This window comes from Tiliqua scincoides, chromosome 4 (assembly GCF_035046505.1).
Source record: "Tiliqua scincoides isolate rTilSci1 chromosome 4, rTilSci1.hap2, whole genome shotgun sequence".
Taxonomy (NCBI): Eukaryota; Metazoa; Chordata; class Lepidosauria; order Squamata; family Scincidae; genus Tiliqua; species Tiliqua scincoides.
In genome coordinates this window covers 118,191,125-118,217,282 of record NC_089824.1, presented here as the reverse complement: position 1 = coordinate 118,217,282, position 26,158 = coordinate 118,191,125, and the positions used below count along the sequence as shown (strand labels likewise).

Below are 26,158 nucleotides of genomic sequence, written 5' to 3'. Positions count from 1 at the left end.
CTGAAATTCAGCAAATCAACTATTTAAGGATATTTGCTAAACAAATAGCTCAAAAAATCTCATCCTTTTCCTTCCTGGAGAAATTACACACCATGTACAGTCACTTTGAATTCCTTTTTGTGATCGCCAGCCTTGTTTGTAGCTATACATTGATAATGGCCAGTGTCTGATACTTCCGCTTGTGAGATGAGGAGCTTGCGTCCATTCAGTAAGATCTTATATCCAGATCCCCCTTCGATAGATTGGCCGTTTTTCAACCATCTAGTGAATGGAAAACAGATTTGTAAAATGCCTGGTATACACTGGGGGATCACAAGGCCATAAAACATACAACATCTGTTAATTGATTTGCATACTGAAGAGCCCCCAGGCTTGAATTGAGAACTTTAGGATTTTAGGTGAGCTACCCTAGAGTGCATGTGTTTGGCTTCAAAGACTCTTCAAGCACAGAAGGGGATACAGGTACATTACCTCAATCCTGTGAATGGCAGGAATCATGAAAAGTTTCCCATTTGGCTAGATTTGTATAAGTGTTTGGTCAACACTAGCACTTGACTGAAAATTCCAGGTTCCTGCCCCATGGGGAAACGTTACTTTTGCTTAGCCTACATGCCCTTCACACTTCTGTTGTACTAGATTCAAACTAATGTTCCCTTTCAGTTGCTAGCTTTCTAGACCATGGTAAAGAAAGAAAAAGAAAAAAAGAAAAGAAAAATCTTTGAAAGTGCAAGATGCACCATACATTTCACAACTGCTGGAAGAATGGGGCAGTTGATATTTTGGCAGGATCTGTGACTTGCATCCTGAAGCTATCTTTACCCAGTCCTTTTGCAAAAAGGCATTGGAAAATACAGCCCCTACTCAATATCTCCTACAGCTGTGATTTTAAACCTTTTTCAGCTCACGGCACACTGTCAGGGCACTAAAATGGTCAAGGCACACCACAAGTTTTGGACCATTGACAAGGTACACTGTGCTGCCCGTGGGGGGCTTGCATCCCCCAGTGGCCCACTAATAAATGACTCCCAAATTTTCATGGCACACCTGAGGACCATTCATGGCACGCCTATGTGCCATGGCACAGTGGTTGAAAATGGCTGTCCTAAAGGAAGCAAAAGGTCACTAATAAGGTTCTAACACTTCCATTTTGTTTCGCCTATAATCAGATCTGCATTTAACCTAATCACATTTCAAACAACTAATGGGTCTTTTAAATACATTTTTGAAAAATTGTCCTCCAGACCCTTACGTGATTGTCGGCGGAGGTGTTCCTGTTGCTGGACAGTCCAACTCTAGCGGGCTGTGAAGAATCACAATATGGCCTGTAGATTCAGAACTTCCTTCCACATTTGGTGGAACTAGAAAGGAAGTCAACATAAGAAGAATAACCAAATATTGCCAGAATTCAAAACCCAATCCTTTTCTTGAAAGAAGTTTGGGGCATGCTCTACAGAGTGTCTCAATGTCAAGACTTACAGTGCCTGAATCCATTTATTTACAGACTGAACAGGCAATACTAAAGCATAAAAGCTAGCACTAGTTTTTCAAAGCTGCATAATTTCACCACCCTCAAAATTCTAAACTAGCTGATTCCCAAACCTCAGTTCCCCTGGCACATACTCTTTACATAAGAAACTGGGAAAACCAATTTCAGCATCTGACAACCCTATAAGTAGGTTTGATTTATGATAATCCAGTTCCAGGGAGTTGTAGACAAAACCCAGCCAAATTGCCCACTGGAGTCCATTTTGTCAATGGCAACATTCACGCGCGCACACAAAATGCCAGGAATGGTTTGTTACACTTTTACTGTAGACTAGAGGCAGGAAAAAATATTATCCCGTCTACTCTATGCCAATGTTTCACTTTTTATTTGTAGAAATATTGATTTGGTAATGTATATGAAAGAAAAAGAACAACATAAATCCTCTGTTTTCACGCACCCAGAATTTCCACATTGTATTTTATTTCCTTTTCTCCTGCTATGCTGGTAGCCACACATACATACTGGCCATGGTCAGCCTCCCCAGCATTCAAGATCTCCAGTTTCCTTCCACCAAACACAATGTGGAGATTGTCGCTTGCTTTCACAGGAACCCCATCCTTTAGCCAAGTCAGCAGGGGAGGTGGGTTGCCAGCAGCATTACATTCCAACACCAGCGAACTGCCAGCAACCACTTGTCTGTTCTGGACTATTTCAGAGTCTCCCTCAATAACTGGAGGAACTGGAGGAGAGGAAGAAAGACATATTTTCTGAGTGATTTAACTCAAGCCAGAAAATGTATTACTAAAATTAATCTTATCTGCTTCTTTCCCACCCAACTCAACCTTGAGGGAACGTTATTTTGTAGTCATCCACATTTTATGCTATGTATTTTCTCAATGATCACCATTATCTGGCTAACTACAAAATAATGAGCATTTCTACTGGTTCAACTGGCATTTGTTGTTGATTTTTCCCATATTAGCATCCTAAGGGCGCAATCCCAACCCCTTATGTCAGTGCTTTCCAGCCCTGGCATAGCGGTGCCAACGGGACATGTGCTGCACCCTGCAGTTGGGTGTCACTCACTGAGGCCTCCTCAAAGTAAAGGAATGCTTGTTCCCTTACCTCAGAGCTGCACTGCCAGTGCTGGAAAGCACTGACATAAGGGGTTAGGATTGCACCCTAAGTCATTTCAGGTGAGAACAATCAACACAAAGATCTTTCAGGGATGGTTCTCTACTTGAAGCTTTTCCCTGAGCTTTTTCCTTCGGCCTTTTCCCTGGGGGTAGTGCTGCTTAAGGACAAACTAAATGTCACAGCGTCAAACCAATAGCATGTAAGAGTTGGATTGCCAGCCAATTCACATAAAATGTGAATGATGTTGGTAAAGATCTAAAAGTACAACATGGGTAAATGGAGGGAACAAAGACCACCACCCCCCACATCCACACACAAATAAATGCATCACCTGGCTGTTTCTCTCCCAATGGTGCTCTGAGACTAGAAGAGATTTCATTTAAACGGAGAAAAAAAAATGGCTATGGAGAAGTAGTTTCACGAAGAAAAGCATGGGTGAGAAAAGGGTTCAATAGCCCAATCCTAACGGGCCATATGAGTGTCGTAAACATGCCATAAAGAACGTTTATGAAACCCTCAGAGTAGCGAGTGCCAGCATTGGGCCCAGTGCCAGACGGTGCTGGCCAGAGGAAGGTAAGAACTCTGGGCAGCTGTGAGGTCTTTCGGGGCAGGGGGGAGGCATTCCAGGATAGGGGGAGGGAGGGGGAACCAGGGTGGGAGGAGGTGGGACCGGCGGAGCCGTGCTCTGCCAGATCCAATCCTCTACATTGGGCTGCAAGGCCTGAGGTTCTCTTGGCAAAATAGCCAACGCAGACATGAAAAGCCCCATTGTGGTGCCTGGGGCTTTTCTTGGGGGAAGGGGACAAAAGTGAGGAGACGTCCGGCGGTTTCCCAGCACCCATGGGATACAGCAGTTGCCATTTTGGCGCCAATGTTCCTCCAGGCACAAGGAGCCTTAGATTTGGGCTGTAATTCTTCTCCCTCCCTCACATGTTGTGTTTTAAATCACCCTCACACACCTCATGCTCATCATGAGGGTTTAAAAACCCTCATACAATACACCTCAGAGTTGTTCCAGCATGACTCTAAACCAGCTCAAGGTTTGAGAGAAGTGCAGGAGATAAAGGAACTAAAGTCAAGAAAGCACAAGGTCATTTTGGTCAGGCTCAATCATTGTCAAGTTGCACAGACCAGCTTACTGATCCTACTTTTGTTATGTTACAAAACTAATAGTTAATTCAAAAAGGTAATGCAACCCATCTCTTCATACCATAGACATCCACTTGGAATATTTTTTCAGCAGTGCCAGCTATGTTGGTTGCCTGGCAGGTATACTTAGCAGAGTCAGAGACTTGAGCACGAGGAATTTGAAGAAATTGTCCCCTTTCCAAATAAAGTGCTTGCGGACTAGAAACGACTGGGCGTCCATCTTTGTACCATGTTATTGCAGGAGCAGGGATTCCTCTAGTCTCACACTCCAGTTTTATTACACTATTTAGCAATGATGACACCTCAGTGGTCATATTTCCTCCTTTTATAGCAGGTGGAACTGTTAACAAAAAAGCAAAAGGGGAGAAAACTGTAAAACCAAGATGCAAACAAGAGCAAATATTAAGGGGGAAAAATACCAGAGAACAAAACAGTGCTCCTTATTTGGGCAGATTACTATATTTTTTCTACACCACCAGCAAAATGTTTTGACATAAGAGAATTGTCAGTGATGTGATATCCTGTTTGCTTTCTGTAGTGGTACCCAAGAAAAAACGGAACACATTGCCTACTGTTTATGGAGACTGCGTACTAAAGGGAGAAACTAAACATAACTTATAAATGTATGAGTATGTATGAGGCTTAGATATGCTGGGCTTTACACATTTCCCTATCTGATTGATGCAAAAAAAAAAAAACGGGCTAAAACAGAATTTAAATTTAAACAGCTCAACTTGGATGAACAGAGTGATGGTGCTGCAAAATCATATATCTAACTGGGCCCTGATTGGCTTGGGAGAATGCCTGAAACCTAATGTGTCTTACCCAGAAGATTTATCTCTTGCCTTGAGAATTGCAAGCATCACTTCAACACCCTACTGGCTTCAATATGCCTTAATACGCAAAATAATTTTGCTTACTCTGGAGACAGTAGGTTATATACTTTTCTAGCCAACAACAACATACGTAAATTAATCATTTACAGATGCTTACAAAAGACACCACACACACCCCTACAACAAGCAAACACTAAATGAGTCGCTTGACTGCTATTGGAAATAACGTGCACACACGTCAATGTACACCTTGGGGGGTGTGGGGTTCTCCACCAAGGCCTATGAGAGGAATTTTAGCAGATGGTTCAAAGTTTCCTCTGGGCCCCATCCCAAGGGGGAAGGGGGGCAATGGGGGCAGGCAGAACGAGGGGCAAAATAGGACAGGGGAGGGCGCTGACAGCCACAATAGTCTTTACAGCTCAGGTCTACTAGGCTGCTTGATGAAGAGCGTAGGTCTACCTGACCATGTGGCATTGGCAGCTAGATAAAGTAGTACGGAAAACCAAACACGCTCCTAAGTCTCTCTAAAATCTTTGATATGTAGAAAATCCATTGCAGAAAACTAGCATCACCACATTTAGGCTCAAAATGAACTTTAGGATCAAAATGAACTTCTGCAGCAACTGTAGCTGCACAGCTGGGTCCCTGAGCTTCTATACACTCCTTCATGGTTATGGGATCCACAAGCCAAAGAGCTACTGTAGCAGGCCAGTTTCCTCCCAGATTTGACACTGTGTCAAGGAGGGTCATGGATGCTTTCCTGGGCCTGGTGCGTATGGCTTGCAGCAGCAGTTAATACTGCATGCATGGTTGCGCCCCAGCATTATGCGCTGGCAGTGAGTTCAGGTAAGATAGGAAAATGTCAGACCCCAAGAACTTTCTGGGCCCCCTCCTTTGGCTCCTGGACCCCCTTTCTGACCCTGGGCCCAGGTACAAATTACCCCCTTTAGCCCCCTCTCCTAGGCCCTGTTCTCCACACCCCCTGGAGGCTGGCATAGTCGTAAGTGAAAAAAATCCTCTTTCTCTGGCAGTAGTGCAATCCTGGAGGTTGTGTCGCTGCTTTCTCCCTGCCCCTGCAAGCGGTGTTTCCCAAACTTCTGAACTTAAACACTTTCTTTCAATTTCATTAAAATGAAACTGATATATAACAGCAACGGTGATAGCAAGACCAATTCAAAGAGTACACACACATGCTCCAAAGTAGAATCTCTTTATTTCTTCTGCTTTCCTTTAAGAAGTTAGACAGCTCAACAGCAGACTAAATTAAGATTCTTTTTTGTCTAGGTCTCACACCCACTCTCTGAACTGTCTGCATTTGGGTTTCAAAGATGCTGGAAAAAGTAATCGACTATACCACCCCTGTTCAAACCTACACCCTCTATCCTGTTTTATTTTGAATCCTTAGAACTTTCATTCCACAGACATATTTCCCCTTTTTTCCGCCCTTCTGCCTTTGTTCTCTCTGCACTCCAAATTAGCCTTTAAGACCACGACACTAATGACCTTATCTTAAGTATTCCAGCCATCCTTCAAACTTCTCCAGTCTCAGTTACTATATGAGATTCAAGTTGCTTGGCCTGGCTTTTGTAAAGGCTAGACAAAAATAATAACTCCCAAACAAATCCTCATTGTTCTTTTCTACCAATCTTCCTGCCTTGTACTATCCTCACAATCTGTGCCCTAGCTTGTTCGGCATGTCTGCTAATTCCCTCTACGCTATACTTCAGTATAGAATTAAGGTAAAACTTTGCTTCCAGCAAAATTCTGCCTGAAAAAGACCCCCTTGAAGTTTGAAACTGTTCTGAGACCAACTGGTTCAATTTTAAAAATTGCCTTACCAATTTGGCCTTCTTCAGGCATGTTTAAACATTTCTTTCAAGACTGCTTTCTACTCCACCCAAAAAAGAAAAAATTTAACAATATCTTGAACTATCTGCCTTTGAGTTAACTCACATAACATTTTCTGTAAGTAGAATCCCGATCGCCCAATTAAAGAGGTGATCGGAGTTTGTTTGGCCTGGCCGGGACACGAGAGTCCCTCCCCAAGGGGGAGGGGAAGGGGGCTGGGTCTGGCAGCTACGGCGGACCTTTTAAAAGGGCACGAGACCCAGCCCTCTTCCTCCTTTTTCTCTTGCTAATGTGAAATAAAGTGGCCCTTTCTCCCATATCCGTTGTCTCGAGTGTTCATTGGACAGTGCGGAAACAAATAGAAGCGAGATAAAAGCCATGCTTTCCGGCTCTGACTGCTGCACCTACTGGACATTCATGCATGCACATAACATTGGCGGGGGGGGGGGCAATGCATGTGTAGGCCTGAACCACGTGATCAATAATCTACATGTGATTGACATGTGAATGACATGAAGTACAAGCACATTGTATCTGACATACATAGACCATATACAAACCTTGCCCTTATGCATGGACATCCACAGGGCTTGGGAGGCAGGAAAGGTGTACATGGTGAGCAGGATGGGAAGGCATGATCTCACTTTTGCATCACACATAAATTCAATTTATGGCCAAGTTGACCAAATCTACGCTGTATGTCTAACTCATATAATCACACTAAGATACTACAAGTAGACTAAAGATAATTAAATGTGAATGCAACTGCAGGTATAACCCCAGAGACTTCCAGACAGGAGAGGAGAAAAAAAGGTAATTAACAGACAAGAAAGGAAGCTTCAAATAACGGAGGAGGATGATTAGGCTGGCCTAAGATGTAAGTACCTGGGCAAGACAGTGCTGATCCTGGCAGTGGCCTGCGGAGACAACAGTGTCAGTTTACAGAAGCACTGCACTATGAGAACACAGATTTCTGCACAGCAAACTACAATTCACGGTTTTCCACCATTTTATTACCAAAGTCATAAATAAAAAAGGTTCACGATTTTTAGTCCCTTACCATGGATGATGAGCTTGAGCTCCTTAATCTGTTTTCCAGCAGAATTGGCTACACTGCACTGATAGCGCCCTTTGTCGATCCTCCGGACATTACTAATGTGCAGGATCTGGCCTTTATCCAAAATCTCAATATTAGGATCACCCAAGAAGAGGGGTCTGCAAAGAAAAAAACACCACTGCATTTGTGACTACATAGCATGAGTATGTTCCTTCCCCACCAATCCACAATTTATTGAGACACGATGGAAGCAAACAACATGTATGTGTGAATAGATTCTTGCTTTCTTTCAGAGTTACTATATTCTAAGATGGAATAGCACTTCTGACGTTGGAAACATCAAACTCAAACAAACAATCTGCTGGTGTGAGTTTGAAATGGTTCCTGAAAGTCTATTAAAATTACAGCACAATCCTGTCTTGCACTGGAACAGGCAAGCCAGGAGGCCTGTGCTGTATCCAGCGCAAAATTGGGGCCAGAAGTAGCTTAGCCAGAGGCAAGGGGAAACTCTTCCCCTTACCCCCAGGTAAGCCACTATGGCCCCAATGGGTCTCATTGGACTTGCACCACCTCAGGAGGTGGCATGAGTCAGAGGAGAATGGAGCAGCTTGAAGCCGCTCCACACTGCTTGGGGAACGGGGTTGGGATCCGACATAATAGCCGGGTCCCAGCCCCACCCTGGAACTCCTCCCTCCCGCCTATTCCCCGCCTCCTCCCCATCCTCCCTAGACCCCTATGTTGGCCGAGCTCAGCTGACACAACCCTCCCTCCCCAAGTCGGTGTGGAGGCTGTTTCCAGCCTCCGCGGGCCAGCCCAGTTGACTCCCAAGGAGGCACAAACGTGCTTTACGTCTGCAACCCTCCTGGACCAGTGCAAGGGACTTGCGCTGGCCTAAACAAAAGCCAGGACTGTGCCCTTAATTTATGTTCTTAAGTGTAAAAGCCCAGGAATAAAAAATCTGGTGCATGTCTGCTCAGTAAGTACCACTGTATTCAACAGGACTTCTGTCCATGTAACTATGAATAGGATTGTAGCCTTAAACTCCATTCAGAACAGTTTAAATGTCCTTTGTACAGGTTATGCCTACCAGTGATGCAGCCAGAAGGCTGCATTTCCAGTTTGGGGGATCTTCTCACCACCCCTTTTGGCCCAATGCTGACAGAGCCCCCAAGTCTGCCTCTTCACTTGTAAGAAGCAAGTGAAAAAAGAATCTAGGCAGAAGCAGCCTCCTTATTCCTCCAGGGAGCAGAGGAGGGGAGAGGTAAATGACGTGTCTCTCTCTCCATCTGCCAACCCACAGGCTGTTTAAGAAAGCAGCCAAGTGGGCTGGGAGATAAAGAGGTAGAGCCCCCTCTCTTTTCCTTACTTCCAGCTTCCACCACCCTGGGCACAACCTCCTCACTCCACTTGGGTCTTGTTTAAATGGGTCTTGTTAGAATGGCCCATTTTGGTAGCAATAGCTACTTAGATAAAAGAGTGTGAAAGGTTATACAAACATTCCTTACTAGAATCCATTCTTAATGCATGATATGTACACACATTTTACTATAACAACTGAAAGAGAGTAATCTAACATGCTCTCCCATCTCTGTATTGGTCAGTAAAAAGTGCATGCTCAGCCTAAGGCCTGGTACTTACTTGCCATCTTTGAACCACTGGATGACAGGAAAGGGAGAGCCACTGACTTTGCATTCCAGCGTTGCATTTTGGTTGAGGACGACTGAAACTTCACTGGATGTATCAGTGCCTCTTATAGTGGGTGGCACTATGTGCAAAAAAGAATATCAGTGAGAATAAATATTTAACTACAGGGTTGAAACTTGATCAATGCTTATTTGGGATTAATTTCAACAGGAAGATCTGACAATAATTTTTACAGAGAGAGACCGCATAATAGCATAGATAATAGCTAAAGGGTACTGTCCAAATTTCACCTCTGCTATGAACTCAACATGACCTTGGGCAAGCTAGTTTCTCTCAGCCTCAGTTGAGGTTTCTTAGCTTCTTTCTTCATCTGAGTGAACTACTGCACAGGGTTAGTAAGAATTGTTGATATAATGCAGGGGTCTCCAAACCTTTTGACCAGAGGGCCTCATCAAATATTTGGCGTGGTGTTGAGGGTCAGAAAAAAAATTTAAATATAAAATTTAAATAAATAAGAGATGGAACTTAGATGAGTGAATAAATGAATGAATGGGCTCATTCATTTAACCTCTCTGGCCCTCAGAACACCCTCCAGACACAATCAGAGCCCAGTTCTGGTCATGTTCAGTTGAGTGGGCCAGAGGCTTTCAGGGGACATGAGGTTGACCACGGACCGGATAGAGGCTTGCTGCAGGTCACATCTGGCCTCTGGGCCGGGGTTTGGAGACCCCTGATATAATGTAGATGATATGCTTTGGATACTTAAGCAATGGTTCTCAAACTTTTAGCACTGGGACCCGCTTTTTAGAATGAGAATCTGTTGGGACCCACTGAAAGTGATGTCATGACCAGAAGCGACATCATCAAGTAGGAAAATTTTTAACAATCCTAGGCTGCAATCCTACCCACACTTATCCAGGAGTAAGTCCCATTTACTATCATTGTTAAAATCATATAAAGAGTAGCCTGTTAAAAGTACAGGACTGCAACATTTTCCCAAATGCAGTCACATACAATGGTAGCATCGTCTAATATATTCAAAATAAAATATTGAAATGAACGGGGACCCACCTGAAATTGACTTGCAACCCACCTAGTGGATCCTGACCCACAGTTTGAGAAATGCTGCTCTAAAATACTTTTATAAATGCATAGTAAAAACAGTTCTTGATTCAAACATTCCTAGGTAAACAGCTATTAGGAGAAAGAGCAGACAGGTTCAGAGTAACTACTTCTGTCTTCTTGATCCAAAATTGTTAGACAGAGTGCACTTTGCAATAGGACAATCTGGCATGATCCATTGTCTATTCACATGGAACCAGGTCACAACAAAAGAATAGTGCAGATAAAATTCTGAGGGATCACAGAGAACTTCTTATAAGAGTGTAAAAGATGGTAGAATCACATCACATTTCCTTTTCACTGTTTTATCATTTGTGTTTCTATTATATGTCTAGGCAAGGATGCTTTTGAAATACCAAATGCAACTTTTTTCAGAGTACCAAATCTGTAACACCACTGTACCAACCTTGCACATCTACACTGAAGAATTTCTCTGAGCTCCCTGCTATATTGGTGACTTTGCAGGAATACTGGCCAGCATCATCAGTAGCAGCTTTGAGAATCTTCAGTAACTTCCCATTGTTCAAAATCTGCAGAGTGCTGCTCTCCACAACCTGAAAAAGATCCAAAAATAATGTCAACATCCACCAAATACTGCATCTGAACTGGGTAACTCACCCACTCAATTTCCTGTCCTTAATTAGGCCAGTGGTGCTTTCAAAGCACGCCTGCAAGTTATAACACATGGCTTTCAATTAGGAGAAAGGACAGAGACTAGATAATTTTATTGCCATATGTAAAATTATCATCATGAACCTTCAAATTTAGTGGGGTAGGTTCTTCCACAAGCATCACTGGGTAGGAAAATTTAGATTCCTATTTCAGGACCTAGAATCATAGAGTTGGAAGGGATCCACAGGATCATCTAGCCCACCTCATCTGAAGCAGGAAATCCTCCTAAAATGCCTTTGGAAAAAGAAGGGAACAGGTAGCATTGTGAGAGAAGTGAGCAGTTCTGAGACGTAGCAACCCTTCCTACTTCTGTAGGAAACTGAGAATTTGGCTGAAAGTAATCCCATACGGCAACCAATGTGATAGCTAAATAAACTAGGAAAGATTTTTGGTCCCTATTTTATACTTAGGGCTCAATCCTAAATGTCACTTGGGCCAACGCAAATCCCTTGTGCTGGCCTGAAAGTGTCTTCCCGGGAAGACAGGCTGGCACACAGATATGTGCCGGCCTGCCTGTGCCGACACACTCCCAGAGGAAGGGTGAGTTGCACTGGTTGAGCTCAGCTGATGCAGCGGTCAGGGGGAGCATGGGGAGGGTGGGGAGGAGGCGTTTCAGGGCAGAGGGAGTGCAGGCAGCAGGCATTCCTGCGGTAAGGAGGCAGGGAGCAGGAGGCAGGAGGCGTGGCCAGGATTGAGCAGTTATGCTGGATCCTGACCCTACTCCCAGGCAGCACGGCGAGGTTCCAGGTTGCTTGGATTTGTGGTGGCGCAGATCCGAGCAGACTCATTGGGGCCGCTGCAGCGCAACATGGGATAAGGGGAAAGGCTTTCTCTTGCCTCTGGCTGCACTGCTTTTGGCCCCACACTTGCGCTGGATGCAGCACAGGCCCGCTGGCCTGTCTGGTTTCAGCGCAAGTTAGGATTGCGCCCTGTGTGCGATATCTTCTGCAGAAGCAAACATGACCTACTGCATTATATATTATGTGGTACGGCCACACGTCCATGTAATGCACAGTTTGATTCTTACTTTAAAAGAATTAAAACAGATTTTCAAACTGACAAAATTTTACTGGATGAAAGAGTCTACAATTATACAGATATGAACAGATACAAACTCTGCATCCTCAGGAGCCCATTCTATATCTTGCTTGCTACCCCCACCATTTCTTTCTGATGCAAAGTTACAACTGAAGGACAGGAGCTAGCAAAGGATGGAAGTAGGCAGGGTGATGCAATAGCGCCCTGGCAGAACAGCAAGCCACGTTAACATTGGGTTTACTGGTACAATTAAACCCAATTGTACCAGTAGAGGTACAATTCATTGTAAAAGGTTGCATGGAGGAAACAACTGAAATTACCAGGCCACATAACAATCTGCCATTTTGGGAACAAATGTCTTTGCTCTTGCAACACCCAGCTCAATCTGTCTGAATCAGTGGTGTACCTGGGGGTCCCGGCATCTGGGGCAACCCCCAGTTTTCTGCACCCACACCCCTTCCCCCACCCCTTTTCCACCCTCCCACCCATGACCCGGAAGTCAATGTGCTGTCATCATCGTCACCACAAGGACTTCCATGTGGCTACCTCCACATGGAGGCAGCCGAGGCTCTGATGGAGCCTTCTGCATCACTTGTAAGCGGCGCAGAGTTCTCCATTGGAGCAGTTTGTGGCTTCCAGCAGCCCCAGACCACTCCAAAGGAGACCTTCATGCCGCTTACAAGCAGCGCTAAAGCCTCCATTCGGGCCCGGAAAGCCTAGAGTGTCAGTGCTGATGCTCTAGGCTGCCCTCTTGCTTCCAGAGGCCTCTCCAGAGGAGGTGAGAAGGAAGGGGCACCTGGGTTAGAGCGTCAGCATGACAGGCATTGTGCCAATACTCTAGGGCGCCCCTGCCCTCTCCTCCTATAAAGGAGGAGCTCAGGGCAGCCCACTCTGGCGCTGAGCTGCTGCCAGAGCGGTAGCTTCTTGCTGCCTTTCCAGGAGCGCTCCTAGGCGTCCCTCCTCCATTGGATGGAGGCTCTTTTTTTAAAGGGAGAGAAGCCAGCGAAGCTGCTGGCTTCTCTCCCTTTAAGGAAAAAGGTGGGCGGGTTGGCAGGCAACAGTGGGGGGAGGCTTTAGGAGGCACCCCTGGAGGGTCGGCGCCTGGGGTATTTGCCCCGTTTGCCCCCCTCCAGGTACGTCAGTGGTCTGAATCACTCTTCAAAGAGTAGCTGGCAAAAAAAAATGTAGACTTCTCACTTGAACAGATCCGATTGGTTAAAGATGACAAAAATTTGATCTCGGCTATACATACCTGGACATCATCTTTATACCAAGTAATGATGGGAAAAGGATTGCCTGATACCTCACAGAACAGACTTATGGGCTGATTGATGGTCACAGATGCATTTGTCACTTTGTCCTGATCTCTAATCTCAGGTGGAACTGCAATCAAAGATACTCAATAAATATTTATGGACAATGTGCAATGCTTGATTTCACTTTTAAAAAGTATTCTCAGCCCTTCTCATTGCTTTACTTCCACTCAGAAAGACCCTCAGAAACTTTTGTTTCTGATATTTGTGCAATCAACCCTTCGACTCTAGTAGTCAACCACCAATTTGCAAAAAAGAGCCAATGGCTCAATGCTCAATGGCACTGAAAAGTGTTCTATGGCACAAACCCAAAAGGCATAAAAATGCCTACATAAATACCTCCTATTAAATCATGTCAAGTTGGTGATTTACCATGAACTTTCAGATTGTAAGTTTTTTCCGTGCTTCCTGCTTCATTCACTGCAACACAGACATACTCTCCATTGTCGTATGGTGTGACTGAAGCAATGACCAGCAGAGTACCATCTTCCAAGATTGAAATGCCGGGTTCGTTGCCAGTTAGCTCCCTGTTGTTGTGTAACCACTTTAGAACAGGTTTTGGGGTACCTATAAAGAGTGATTGAGGGCCATTTATATGCTTTTTGAATTGTGATTTCAAAGAATGAAGGTAGCATTTAAGAATAGGTTCAGAAATCTTCAATTAATTATAGACTACATTCCAATCTATTGTACTAACACAAGGCTAGATTTACCAAAATGACCCCCTCTCTTTTTATTTTCCTTAGGTGGATTGATGACAAATAAACCAAGGCCCGCAAACAATGCCAAGCTTGAGAAACTGTGGAGTGGGACTCTCTTCCTGTGAAGTTGTAAAATGACAAGGAATTATGTGGTTCTCAGTCAGATAAAAATGATGGCCAGTTCCTTCTTTGGAATTCTCTGCTGCAAGATGATGCAGCATGGTGAGGGCATGGATGGCTTTAAAAGGATATAAAAATCCATGAAGTACTGGATACTAATGATGATGACTACATTCTACCTGTAGGTTTAGATGAGGTAAGATTCTGAACACCAGTGGCAAAGAAATAACAGAAGGGGAAGAATTTAGCCTTCAAGCACTCCTGCAGAGTTCCCGGGCATCTGGTTGATCACCGTAGGAAACAGGATGCTGGACTGTATAGGCCTTTGGTTTGATTCAGTAGGGCTCTTGTTCTCCAAATAATATGCAATTCCATACCTTTGATTGGACATGGGAAGGCAATTCGCTGATTTGCTACTCTTTCCTGAAACGGTGTGTTGTACGGTGGGTCAAGATCGCCTACAGTAGGAGGTTCTAAAACAAAACCAAGAATATCCTAAGTGAATCGAAATTCAAATTGCAAAGTGCTGCTGCAATTACAGTTTTTAAATGCAAGAATTTGATGCTGTGTTTTGGGTTTCACATTTGCCTTTTACAACTTTGATGGTATGATGTGCTAGAATTTGTTGTGAGCGTTCTGAGGAAAATATACATTCTCTAAATACAAACCACAAGAATTAAATGGGACACATGATAGACATGCACAAGATTAATCCAAGTGGAACACAGCTCTCTTTGGTCTATATCCAGCAAATACTTGGAAATATGTGCCTCTCCTTCACAGTGTTCAGCATCGCAAACATCAGTGTGCACATGGCAAGCATGCTTATTGCACAAAATATGAACCAATGCGCAAGCTTGGCTTTTTGCCTGAAATACACCTTCAGTGCATTAGTGGTGCACTAGAAATGCAATACTGCCACCTGCTGGGCCAAGGCACCTGCTGGGATATTCAACTGTCCCAGCCCAGAGAGACACTGAATTGATGACTGAAGCCTTTAACTCCTTCCTTTCTGATCAAAAACCCACATCCCTCTTGTATTTTTAGAATTATTTCCATTCCATATGCCATGTCATCTTCCCATTTATGTATATACTACTGGATGCTTGTTCAAGGCGAGGTTAGTAATGCACAGGAAATCCTGCAGCTGTTAGCAGCCCCTGACCAGTCTTTCACACATCTTCTTCCCTGCCATGAGGAAGTGAAATGGATACTGTTAAGAACCACCAGAAAGTAATTTCATCTGCATCATGCACAGAATGGTTGCATAAACCCTTCTGTCACTGCAGGAATGGAAAAAATAACCCTATTAAACAGCAAGGCTTGAAAAAGACCATCCAGTCCTGTGCAAAAACAGTTCAGCTTAATACACATTTACCCTACATGTTCCTTGATTGTGCTGCTATTCATTTTAGCAACAGTTGCTCTCTAATTACTCATTGGTTCTGGCACCCCCATGCCCTCACCAAGTTTTTTGCCATGTCTGATGCACTCTGTGTGCCTGTGTGTGTGGTTCAGCACACAGAGATCTACAGTGAGATTATTTTTCTCCTCTTACTTATATTTCACTACAGCAGAAAAAAATTTTCAAAATTAGTGTCACTTAAACAGCTTTCCACTACAATTAAAATAATTGTCCCTTATTAAAGAACTCAAAAAGATTCAAATTATTCTACATCAGCGCTATGGTTACCTTGGACATGTATCGTTATCTCAGCTTCATCATGGCCAGCAATGTTACTTGCCACACATTTGTAGATTCCAGAATCTGAAACCAGGACTTTGCTGATAATTAGAGTTCCATCTGGAGAGCTGATGTACTGCCTGTTGTCTATCAAAATGGGATTTCGGTCTTTAAACCAAGTGATTGTTGGAGGTGGGATCCCGTGAGCATTGCAAGGTATATCAATTCTATAACCAACTTTTGCTTTCATCACTCGAGGCCCACGTTGTATCTTTGGAGGAACTAGGCAAAGCAAATTAATTAGCACTAACAGTTTAGCAGGTCGATCAGGAAAATATGATCCATATAATTCAGCATTTTGCACATATTTTGCTGGCTACCACCTGCCCATTGCCATTATTCCCAAAGCCATCTGCAACATGAACCTAGAAGATTCTTTTTAGCAATAATCTCTACCCCAAGTTCTAATGGCTACAGCACATGACTGTGGTATGACTGTGGCAAAATTTATATTGCTGGAGAACCACCAGGCAAATGGCTTGAACACTGTATTAAATTTTTACCAAGTAATCAAGCTCTAATTATAACTTTGCCTTATCTCCGGGTCACTCAGAGGGCAAAGCCTTTCAGCTCTGAAAAGTTTCCTTTCTCAAGGGCAGACAAGCACCAAGTTTCTCAAGCAGCAGGCATGCACAGCTCCTTAGAAGCAATTTGTTAACCTTTTATTCTCCTTCCTTCTGCTACAGCCTGGTTCTGCTTGGCAAATGCTTGCAAAGCAGATCTGTTTTTTGAAACACTAGGATGGGAATCCTCCTTTCCATCTGAAGTAGGCTACAATTCAATGCACCCTTACTTAAGAATAACACCCATTGAAAGCAGTGGGTCTACTTCTGAGTAAAAAGGGTTGCAAATAGATGCAGCTGCATCTCTCTGATATGACTTGAATTGCACACTCCCAGTTATGTGTTATGGGTTGTATGTTGTACTTAGAGGTTCTGGCTTAACACACCAGACACCTTAAAGGTGGATTTGATTCATGGTTCAACCTCTTTCACTTGCATATCCCTTGGCAGCCCATTTCCATAAATTGTACCCTTTGTACGAGCAAAATGTTTGTAATTAATAGTACAAGCCCTCATCTCCTCTATATGAAAGCTCAGACTTCATGTATTCATCACATATTTTCTCTTTTTATCTGTTTGAAGAACAGAAGACTCTGCCTTTGCACTGTTTTGCAACAGAAGTGTGCTGAGAAAATTTGGGTGATTGAGCACTTTCCGTATTATGTTTCAGCTTTTTTACTGTGCTAGTTTTCAATCACTGGTTCATACATGAATTGATGACCAAAAACTAGCTATTGGTGGGGCTTTCACAGCCAACTAGCTACCTCCCTTCCTGCCTTGCTGGTCCTTGCAAAGCATTCCTGCCTTGCAAGGTATTCTGGAGCATGGCCTGCCTTTTTCTACCATTATTCCATTCTTTTTCAAGTACCCCTAAAGGTCCTGTTGAGTGTCCCTGGGAGTACATGAATACTAGGTTGGAAACCACTGTTTTACTGGTATGTAGTTTACAGTGCACTTACTCTGATAGTGCTTACAAAAAGGTGATGAAGACCAGAATTTAAAAAGAATAAAAATGTATCTTATGATCTTGTACTATGTTTTTAATAAATTAGAGACTACAGTTCTTAGGTAACAATTAGTGGTGGGTTATTTTTCAGGATCTGGCCTCGAATAAAATCAGACGGAACTATAGTCAGACACTCCCCTAAGTTTAACGCCCGACTTATCCGAGGGTCATAGAAAATTCCATAATTGTTGGCTCAAAGCCTGCCCTCGACTTATCTATGGGATCAATAGGCGAGTGCCTACGGTAGTTTGAAATCTTTCTTGAGCTACTTGAAATTACACCAGTAAGTTGCAAAAAAGACCCCAAAAAAACCCCTTTATATTATCTTTAGAGATGAGAAAGAAGGAACAAGACCTTCCCCCTTTTCTTAACCCACCTGTGATTATTCCTTGGGAATATCTAGAACAGGTGATTTTTCCCAGTGCAACAAATGGCTATTACTATAATCAGTGGTTCCCAAAACATGGGTCGGGACCCACTGGTGGGTAGCAACCTGATTTTTGGTGGGTCACCAAAAGGGTGATGGAAAGATCAGATAACTAACTGCCAAGCTGTGAGGCTGTTCAAAAATCTGACACTGTAGCTGCTAATTACGCTGCAAAGAGCTCAGCTCCTACAGTTTGCAAGTATGTGTAAATCTAGGAAAATAAATGTTTGAGAGTCTTTTCTGGTTATTATATATAAATAAATAAATTTTTCTTTCTAAATATCCTTTTTAAAAAATCTGGTAAACCTAGGTGGGTCCCAAAAAGGTGTCATTTTAAAAAAGTGGATCCCAGTACTAAAAAGTTTGGAAATCACTGCTATTAACAACTAGATGGACCTATGCACTATGTATGCATGTCAAAATCTTTTAGTTTTAAGTAAAAGTACTGAGGTGAATTGTCCAGTTCTTGATAATGTTTCTTAAATTATTACCAGCTTAAAGGAGAAAGGGAGAGAAAGATCATCACCAAAAATGCTTTCAAATGATTGCGATTTTGCAATTTATCCTTTAATGCACCCAAAAGCTAGTCTTCAGACCTTCTACTTTCTACCACTTTTCAAATGAAACCCCTACTACTAAAGTGTGAAATGAAGCCCCAACTGGCCTGTTTTTAAGTGCTATCTATCCTATCTATCCTAAGATGACGGCAGGAGACAAATGAAAATACATGTATGTCCAAAATACAGTGCACTTTAACATTAAAACTGGAATTGAATGCTTCCAATTGTGAAGACATTTAGAATGCTTTTGCTGATTAAATATTGCAAGTCTAGACTGGAAATGCGTGCATTTTATTTTCCATTCTCACTCTCTCAAAAACACTCCAGTTACTTGCCATATCCAGGGTGAAACAATCTGAATGTTTTGTGATGAAGGTTCATTACCTATTCTTTTTGATATTATCACTTCCTGTCTTTTAAATCTCCAGGTACTAATGGAAGTTCAACCAGAAAGATAATACAGGGGTGAAAGAGATACTGCTGGTTCCACAGAGGAAAAGCAAGATAAATAACCAGCACAATCATTGCTATAGGCATTGTCTAAATCAGGGGTGCCCAAACCCCGGCCCTGGGGCCACTTGCGGCCCTCAAGGTCCCTCAAGTCCTCAGGGAGCCCCCAGCCTCCAATGAGCTTCTGGCCCTCCAGAGATTTGTTGGAGCCCGCTCCGGCCCAACACAACTGATCTCAGCGTGAGGGTGACTGTTTAACCTCTCGCATGAGCTGTGGGATGAGGGCTGCCTCCACTGCTTGCTGTTTCATGTCTGTGATGCAGCAGCAAAGGAAAGGCCAGCCTTTTCCCCCCTGGCCCCTGACACAGTGTCAAAGAGCTGATGTGGCCCTCCTGCCAAAAACTTTGGACACCCCTGGTCTAAATCACTGGATTTCTTACTGTGCTCCAGTTAATGCTGGAGTTCCCAGCAACTTTATTAGGAATTCCTTAATGAAAAGAATACTAACGGTGCACAAGCTTCCTTAAAAGACAACTTGTTCACCACAATCAATCTTATTCTGTCACAGGGCAGCACTGGGCCATATACTCAATCCACTCAGTAGTGGTCCCACTACTACTATTACCACTCAGTAGTAGTCAGTAGTGGGGGCCAACACGCCTGGCAATGCTCTTTGCGAAAAGACTGCACATCTTAAAACATGACCCAGAAACTTCTACGGGCCTAATCCTTTCCAATTTTCCAGTGCCAGCACTGCTGTGCCAATGGGGTATGCACTGCTTCCTGTGATGGGGAGGCATTCACAGAAGGTATGGGAACATTTGTTCCCTTGCCTCAGGGCTGCATTGCAGTTGCACCAGTGCTGGAAAGTTGGATAGGATTGGGCCCTACAATGGCCAAGAGTTCCACAACAAACAAGCAAATGGTCCTCAACAGTTATAAATTTGGATCTGGTTCCCTAGGGATTGAAAATTTCAAAACCATTCCTCATATTTCTTTTTTTAATGGAGTAGCAAAAGGAAAGGAAAAAAAATCATGAGGGACTGAAATCATGGGGGAGAGGGAACCCATTATTTTTGTTATTGAGCAAAAACAGCAAATCTAAATATTCTGTGAGCCAATTCCCACATGCATTTGTTTCTTGTTTTCTCACCACTTGATTGCACAGTGCTTGATAACAAATGTGTGAATTGACTTCATCAAAAAAAATGTGTTGAGGTAACCTGATGTTCTACCTGTGACTGCCAAACATTTGGAGAGGAGGGCTTCTGTGCTTTTAATAGATATGGAAAATTCATCAGGTGAAGCTTTTCCTTTCACTTCATTGTTATGCTGGTGAAGATCTGGTGAAGATCTGCTGAATTTCTGTTTGCTGTGCAGCTATTTAAAGATACAGGCAGGTTTCTTGAAAAAAAATGTGGTAACCCTGCCTGGTGTGACTTCTTAACTGAATAGGTTTAAAGAGGTACTGTGGTCTACTGACAGAAATTATTTTCTTTTTCCTAGCATATCTTGATCTTAAAACAGCTGAATACACTAAGGCAGGGTCCACATAACAGATCCTATTGCTGTAGAAGTCTGTGTTACACAAAAAGAAAAATGAACAATAGATAAGAGGAAATTTGCTCTGTTAAGAGAAACTGAACAGCTAACGTACATGTGGCTAATGCTGCTTTTGTATTGTCTTTATCTTGACCATTAGCCAATATTTTTGGAACATTTTGCTGTCTGGAAATTAAAGGGCCTAAGGGTACATATAATACAAGTGTCAAGTTGCTGGGAGACAAGGGCTAAAGTTCAACCTGGGCCCGCAACAATAGTTCACCCATCTGATGGCACACTGGGCACTACCACTACTGCTGAGGGGGTGAAGGTTGGCCTGGACAGGTTGGCCCTCTGATGGATTGGGTCCTTGGGAAGTGCCCATCCTGGCTGATGTTTGTCTCCACAGTACATGTACAAAATATGTACATGAGTACATGCTGTGATGCAGCTCCCATTTATTAAATGAGACATCTTCAGGAGAACATCCCAATAGATTGTGCCCAAACCACAGGTTCTTTTCAGGTTGTCTAGATTTGGGAGCAATATTATAAAATGTAGGAAGGAAAATCACAACGCGGGTGCTGGACTATCGCCCTGCTCTGAATGAAGTTGCACTCCCCCTGAAAGAGCAGGTTAGCAGCTTGGGGGTGCTATTTTTTTTTTTAAGAATATTTTTTTTAAAAAAAGAATTTAAAAAAATATTTTTTTGAAAAAAAGAATATTCATATACTACTTTCCACAAAAAATAGTTTGACAAAGCTGTTTCCATACTAAACAAAAAAAGGCTCTTATTGTAGCTCAACTAGCTTACCATGTACTTTTAATTTCACTGCCTGAGTTGCATTCCCAGCAATGTTTGTGGCTACACATGTATACATGCCACTGTCTGAAACCCGTGTCTCAATGATCCTCATTGATCCTGAAGGGAGGAAGGTGTGTCTGGAAAAATAGGAAACAGATATGACTGTATAAATATTTATCACAAGGAGAATGAGCATTTCTTAAGCATTAGTAATGAATACCATGTACTAAACAGCATCTGTTCAACATTATTCTTGCTCAAATTGGGCTGGTTTTTACTTAAGCTGTGCCTGTAATCTGACCAATTTCTTCATTTGCCACAGCTCATGAATTAAGTAAGAGATTCAAAATGACCCAAGAATTCCGTGATATGTCATCCAGTAGATCCAATCTACTGAAAAGTTGAAATTCTACCATTACTGTGTGGCTGTGGGAGTACCTTATCCCATATGTGCCCATGTGGTATGCGTCCTGAGATCTCAAATTAAAGACCTCCTTTGGATGACACCACCAGACCGACTGCCATGGACTACAAACACAGCCTTTTCAATGTTGTTCCTTTGCCTGAGAAATTCCTTCCTGAAGGAGATCTGAGAGTCCAGGTCTAAAAGCCCTTAAAGGGCTAGGGCTTGTAGAGTATATGGGCCCAATCCTATCCAACTTTCCAGCACCAGTGTAGCTGTAATGCAGCCCCAAGGGAACATTTGCTCCCATACCTTGAGGAGGCCTTTGCGCATCCTGCCTCCCCACCACAGGAGTGCACACCCCATTGGCACAGCTACACCAGCATTGGAAAATTGGATAGGATTGGGGCCTAAATCATTGATTGTGGCAGTTTTACATTTCTTCTTTACGCTTTATCCAGGCAGTAAAGTACCAAAGGGGATAAGAAATGTTTATGATAATCTGATATTTGATACGGCTTGGGACCAGCGTATTTGAGAGACCGCCTTCTTCTGAATAATCCAGTCCATTCTCTAAGGTCATCAGAAGGGGCCCTGTTGGTTGTGCCGTCATTGAGAGTGATGAAGGGAATGGCGGCCAGAAACAGGGCCTTTTTGGTGGTGGCACCTGCACTATGGAATTCTCTCCCCTTTGAATTGAGAGCTGCTTCTTCATTATTAGCGTTCCGGCGGGGCCTGAAGACTTTTTTATTCAGGAAAGCCTTCGAGGCACCATAAGGGCTATTTTTATAAATTTGTCTTTTACTGCGTGCTATGTATTTTACCCATGTATTTTATTTTGTTTTTAACTGTTTTGTATTTTTAATGTTTATCTGTTGTTTTGTATTTTTAACCTGATTGTTAGCTGCCTTGGGTGCCCTTCGGGGAGAAAGGCGGAATATAAATTGAATGAATGAATAAATGAATATTTGGAAACCCACCAAGTAGGGGTGAGTTCAATCAAACAAGAGAAACTAAATGATGTACAAATACTTACAGTACATTGCAAATTCCATCATAGATATATACCAGTAATGCACAGAGTTTATACCAACACATCTGTAACATCTTCTATTACACCATAGTTCTATGCAGTTTTATATAGCATAACAGCTTGCAATACACCTCTAAGTTCAGTAGTTTGCTGAATAGGTTTTCTTTTAACACGGATTTTTTAAAAAAATTCAAAACTATACAATTAAATAGAGAAATACACTGGAAAAGGAGGAATAGAAACAAAATGAAAAGTACATTATGAGTACTAAAATGCAAACAAGGACAAAAAGTATCATCAAAATCGTGCACAAGAATTGAATCTACTTACTGTAAATTTTGTCAAGGCTAAGTAGGAGCAGGGAAAGAATCAAAGAGATAGGATGACAAGAGGTAAAACATGTTCATCGGAAACACAGAGTGCACAATTTTTTACTTGGCAAAGTTACATTCATTGGCTGCTAAAGAATATACTCATAAAGAGAAGAAAAGTCATCATTATGTTCTCCTAGTGAGGTCAGATATATATTATATGCGTTGTACAGTATATATTATATGTGTTGTGGGGGAGCCTCCAATTTTAGCAATGAAAAGTTCTGGAACTCTGAAGTTCTAGAACTTCAAATAAGCCATCATAGAGCCTTCATCATAGAACAAAGCCAAGGCAGCTTTGTTCATCATAGAGGAAGCCAAGGCAGCTTTGTTCAAAAGCTCGAGTTAACACTTGGCTGAAAATGAACACGTTTCTGTCAAAAAAATAAAAGTCAGTTGCTAGTCCTTAAAACTGTTGAGTAGTGGGGACATTCCCTCTAGGTATAAAAAAGGTCCCAATTTGTCTGCAGACTTTCCAGCAAAACAGAGTGTACGTCAAATTAATTAGGTGAGGTTTCTACCATGGACCTTAATTGGTCTTCTTTAATATTCATGCTAATGGAAAAAGTTACAAATGATGAGCAAATGGCTTGCAAGTCTTTCTGAAGTAAAGTTTCCTTTAGAGGACAGGTTTTTTTTTCTGGAGCGAAGACTCAAGGATGCTTGGGATAAGGTCTTCAGAAGATGGAGTGACAGCGCCCATGTCAGTCTCAAATGACTTTTCCCCTTGTTATTTGATATATGATTGGTTAAGTAAATGCTGCAATCAGTGGCATTGCTAGGGGGTGCAAGGGCTATGGGCCGCACCAGGTGACGCGCAAGGGGGGTGACACGCACTGGGGGATGAAGCACTAAAATCGTGGTTTTAGGAGCAACCCCATCATGCCATACCTCATTGGATGTGGAATTTCCAGCGGAATGCAATGCAAAAAACCAGAGTGAAATAGCTCCTTTCTTTCAAATGTTATGGCCAAAAAACCGGAAAGAAAAAAATGCATGGAGCTCTATGGAATGTTAACCAAGCTGTACTGCACATTTACTCATGAGTAGGCATACTTGCCATAGTCCGTCGGAAAGGGCAGGCTGAGAAGAATTCAGTGACACAAGAATGGTTCTGATCCAATGAATGCAGCCCCCCAAAAACACCCAAGAAGGAGGTCCCTCCCTCCCAGCTGCGAGAGTATTGAGCCCTATGGAAATCGAAACAGTCTCACGGTCACGTTTACTCACAAGTACGCAGACGTGCCTTGGCTTGTGATCAGGCCAGGCAAAGGGGAATGTGAGGACACCAGAGTGGTCCCGATCCGATGGAACTGGAGCACAACAAATGCTCCAGAAAGCAGCCTTCCCCCCCCCCCCCCCACTAAAAAGGAAAAAAAAAAAGGCTTGAGCTGGAAAGGGGAAAGTTTTCTATTTTGCACTTGTAAAGCCAGGTGGGTCTTTATCTTGATATGCTTGAAATAGAAGAACTTCAAACTGGGCACTGGTGAGGCCTGGAAATCTCACCGATTCTTTTTGGGGGGTTGTTATTGCAGGCAGGCTACAGAGAAAATTCACTTGGTGGAACAGGACTGGCTCCCCCTTATTTAAAATATTTCTTTTATTTCTTTTATTTTAATTTATTTATTTATAATTATTTATTTTAATTGCTTGATGATGTCACTTCTGGCCATGACATCACTTCTAATGGGTCCTGAACAGATTGTCATTCTAAAAAGTGGGTCCCGGTTTGAGAACTGCTGCAATAAGGTGTTAGTGAGTTGACACGGGGTTTGTGTGTGTGTGTGTGTGACCCTACAAGTTTTCAAAATCACTAAAATCAGAGTTTGGAGGAATAATATCATCATGTTATATATCAATCAATGCGTAATCATTGAAGTGAAACAAACTACATTGAAATATCTGTGTTCTATCAAAAGGTACAGCCAAAAAACCAGTGGGGGCAGGGCGATGGTACACCATGCCCACCACTTCGGGTGTTTAACCTGCCCACTGCATGGGGTGACACGCAGGCTTCCCGCAGCAGGTGACGCAAATCCTAGTGATGCCACTGGCTGCAATTGCATGTCTTTGTACATGAGAAACAAGGCTGGGTCTACTTCCTTTTGCAGTTCTTCAGAGAACATAATATTTTCCTGGTGCTATGGATTAGTTATTCAATATAACTTAGGGCGCGATCCTATGTCAGGGCTTTCCAGCACTGGCATAGTGGTACCAATGGGACGTGTGCTGCATCCTGCAGTTGGGTGTCACTCACGGAGGCCTCCTCAAAGTAAGGGAATGTTTGTTCCCTTACCTCAGAGATAAGATGTATTGCCCTTAAGTCAGTGCTGGAAAGCAAGGACATAAGGGGTTAGGATTGTGTACTTAGTTGTTTTAATTGTAATATGAAGTATAGACATCAGGGACATGATGCAAACAACAGTTTGCAAAGCCAAGGGTGCATTCTAACACTTGTGCTCAAATTCCCTGAAAACCATGGCCTGTAAACCAACTTCATTTATATATAGTTACAAGAGAATCTTGTTTGTTTTGACTTTGTTTGTGCCAATATCAAATTAACTCTAACCCAACATGATGTCAATGTACAGCAAACAATGGAAATAAAAATTCTTGCAAGAGACAAGGGGTACAGGCAGCTCCCTATAAGAGAGCATCAGTGAGCCCAGGGTGTCCTGGCTCCAGGCACCCCTTGTTAAGGGTATTTGTGCATCAGCCCTTGCCACAAAAGCAACTGAAAGAGGAAACAGTGAACAGACATCCTGTGCACCACATTAAGCGCACCAACACAGCACCCATGGTGCTGGTGGGGCAACAGCTAAAGGACCTTGAGCAGGAAGGATCAGACAGAGCAGGTGCCCTCTATAGCAAGGGCTTTAAAAGCTCCAGCCAATGATGAAGGGTTGTTTGAGAATATTGGAGGCTGAGAGTTTCCTTACTAATCTAAGGGCGAAATCTTGCCCTACACATAGGCTGGCGCAAGTCCCTTGTGCTGGCCCAGGAGGGTCGCAAACGTGCCATAAAGCACATTTGTGCCTCCTTGGGAGTAAGCCGCGCTGGCACACAGAGGTGCACTGGCACATGGAGGCTGAATCCAGCCTCCATGGTGGCTGCTGAGGTGAACCTTGCAT

General features: G+C 43.0%; 1 protein-coding gene across 2 annotated transcripts in view; it reads right to left on the bottom strand.

Moving 5' to 3' along the window:
- Positions 1–26,158, bottom strand: part of LOC136649750 (hemicentin-1-like) — a 180,377-nt gene that overhangs the window by 117,684 nt on the left and 36,535 nt on the right. For both annotated transcript variants that reach the window (XM_066626612.1, XM_066626614.1), the window contains exons 17-28: positions 21,230–21,357; positions 15,817–16,089; positions 14,501–14,596; positions 13,675–13,869; positions 13,242–13,372; positions 10,686–10,833; positions 9,152–9,278; positions 7,517–7,671; positions 3,834–4,112; positions 1,944–2,225; positions 1,250–1,358; positions 92–261 (exon numbers count right to left, since the gene is read on the bottom strand). In XM_066626612.1, the coding sequence (XP_066482709.1) occupies positions 92–261; positions 1,250–1,358; positions 1,944–2,225; positions 3,834–4,112; positions 7,517–7,671; positions 9,152–9,278; positions 10,686–10,833; positions 13,242–13,372; positions 13,675–13,869; positions 14,501–14,596; positions 15,817–16,089; positions 21,230–21,357 (2,093 nt within the window). The remainder of the gene's footprint in view (positions 1–91; positions 262–1,249; positions 1,359–1,943; positions 2,226–3,833; positions 4,113–7,516; positions 7,672–9,151; positions 9,279–10,685; positions 10,834–13,241; positions 13,373–13,674; positions 13,870–14,500; positions 14,597–15,816; positions 16,090–21,229; positions 21,358–26,158) is intronic.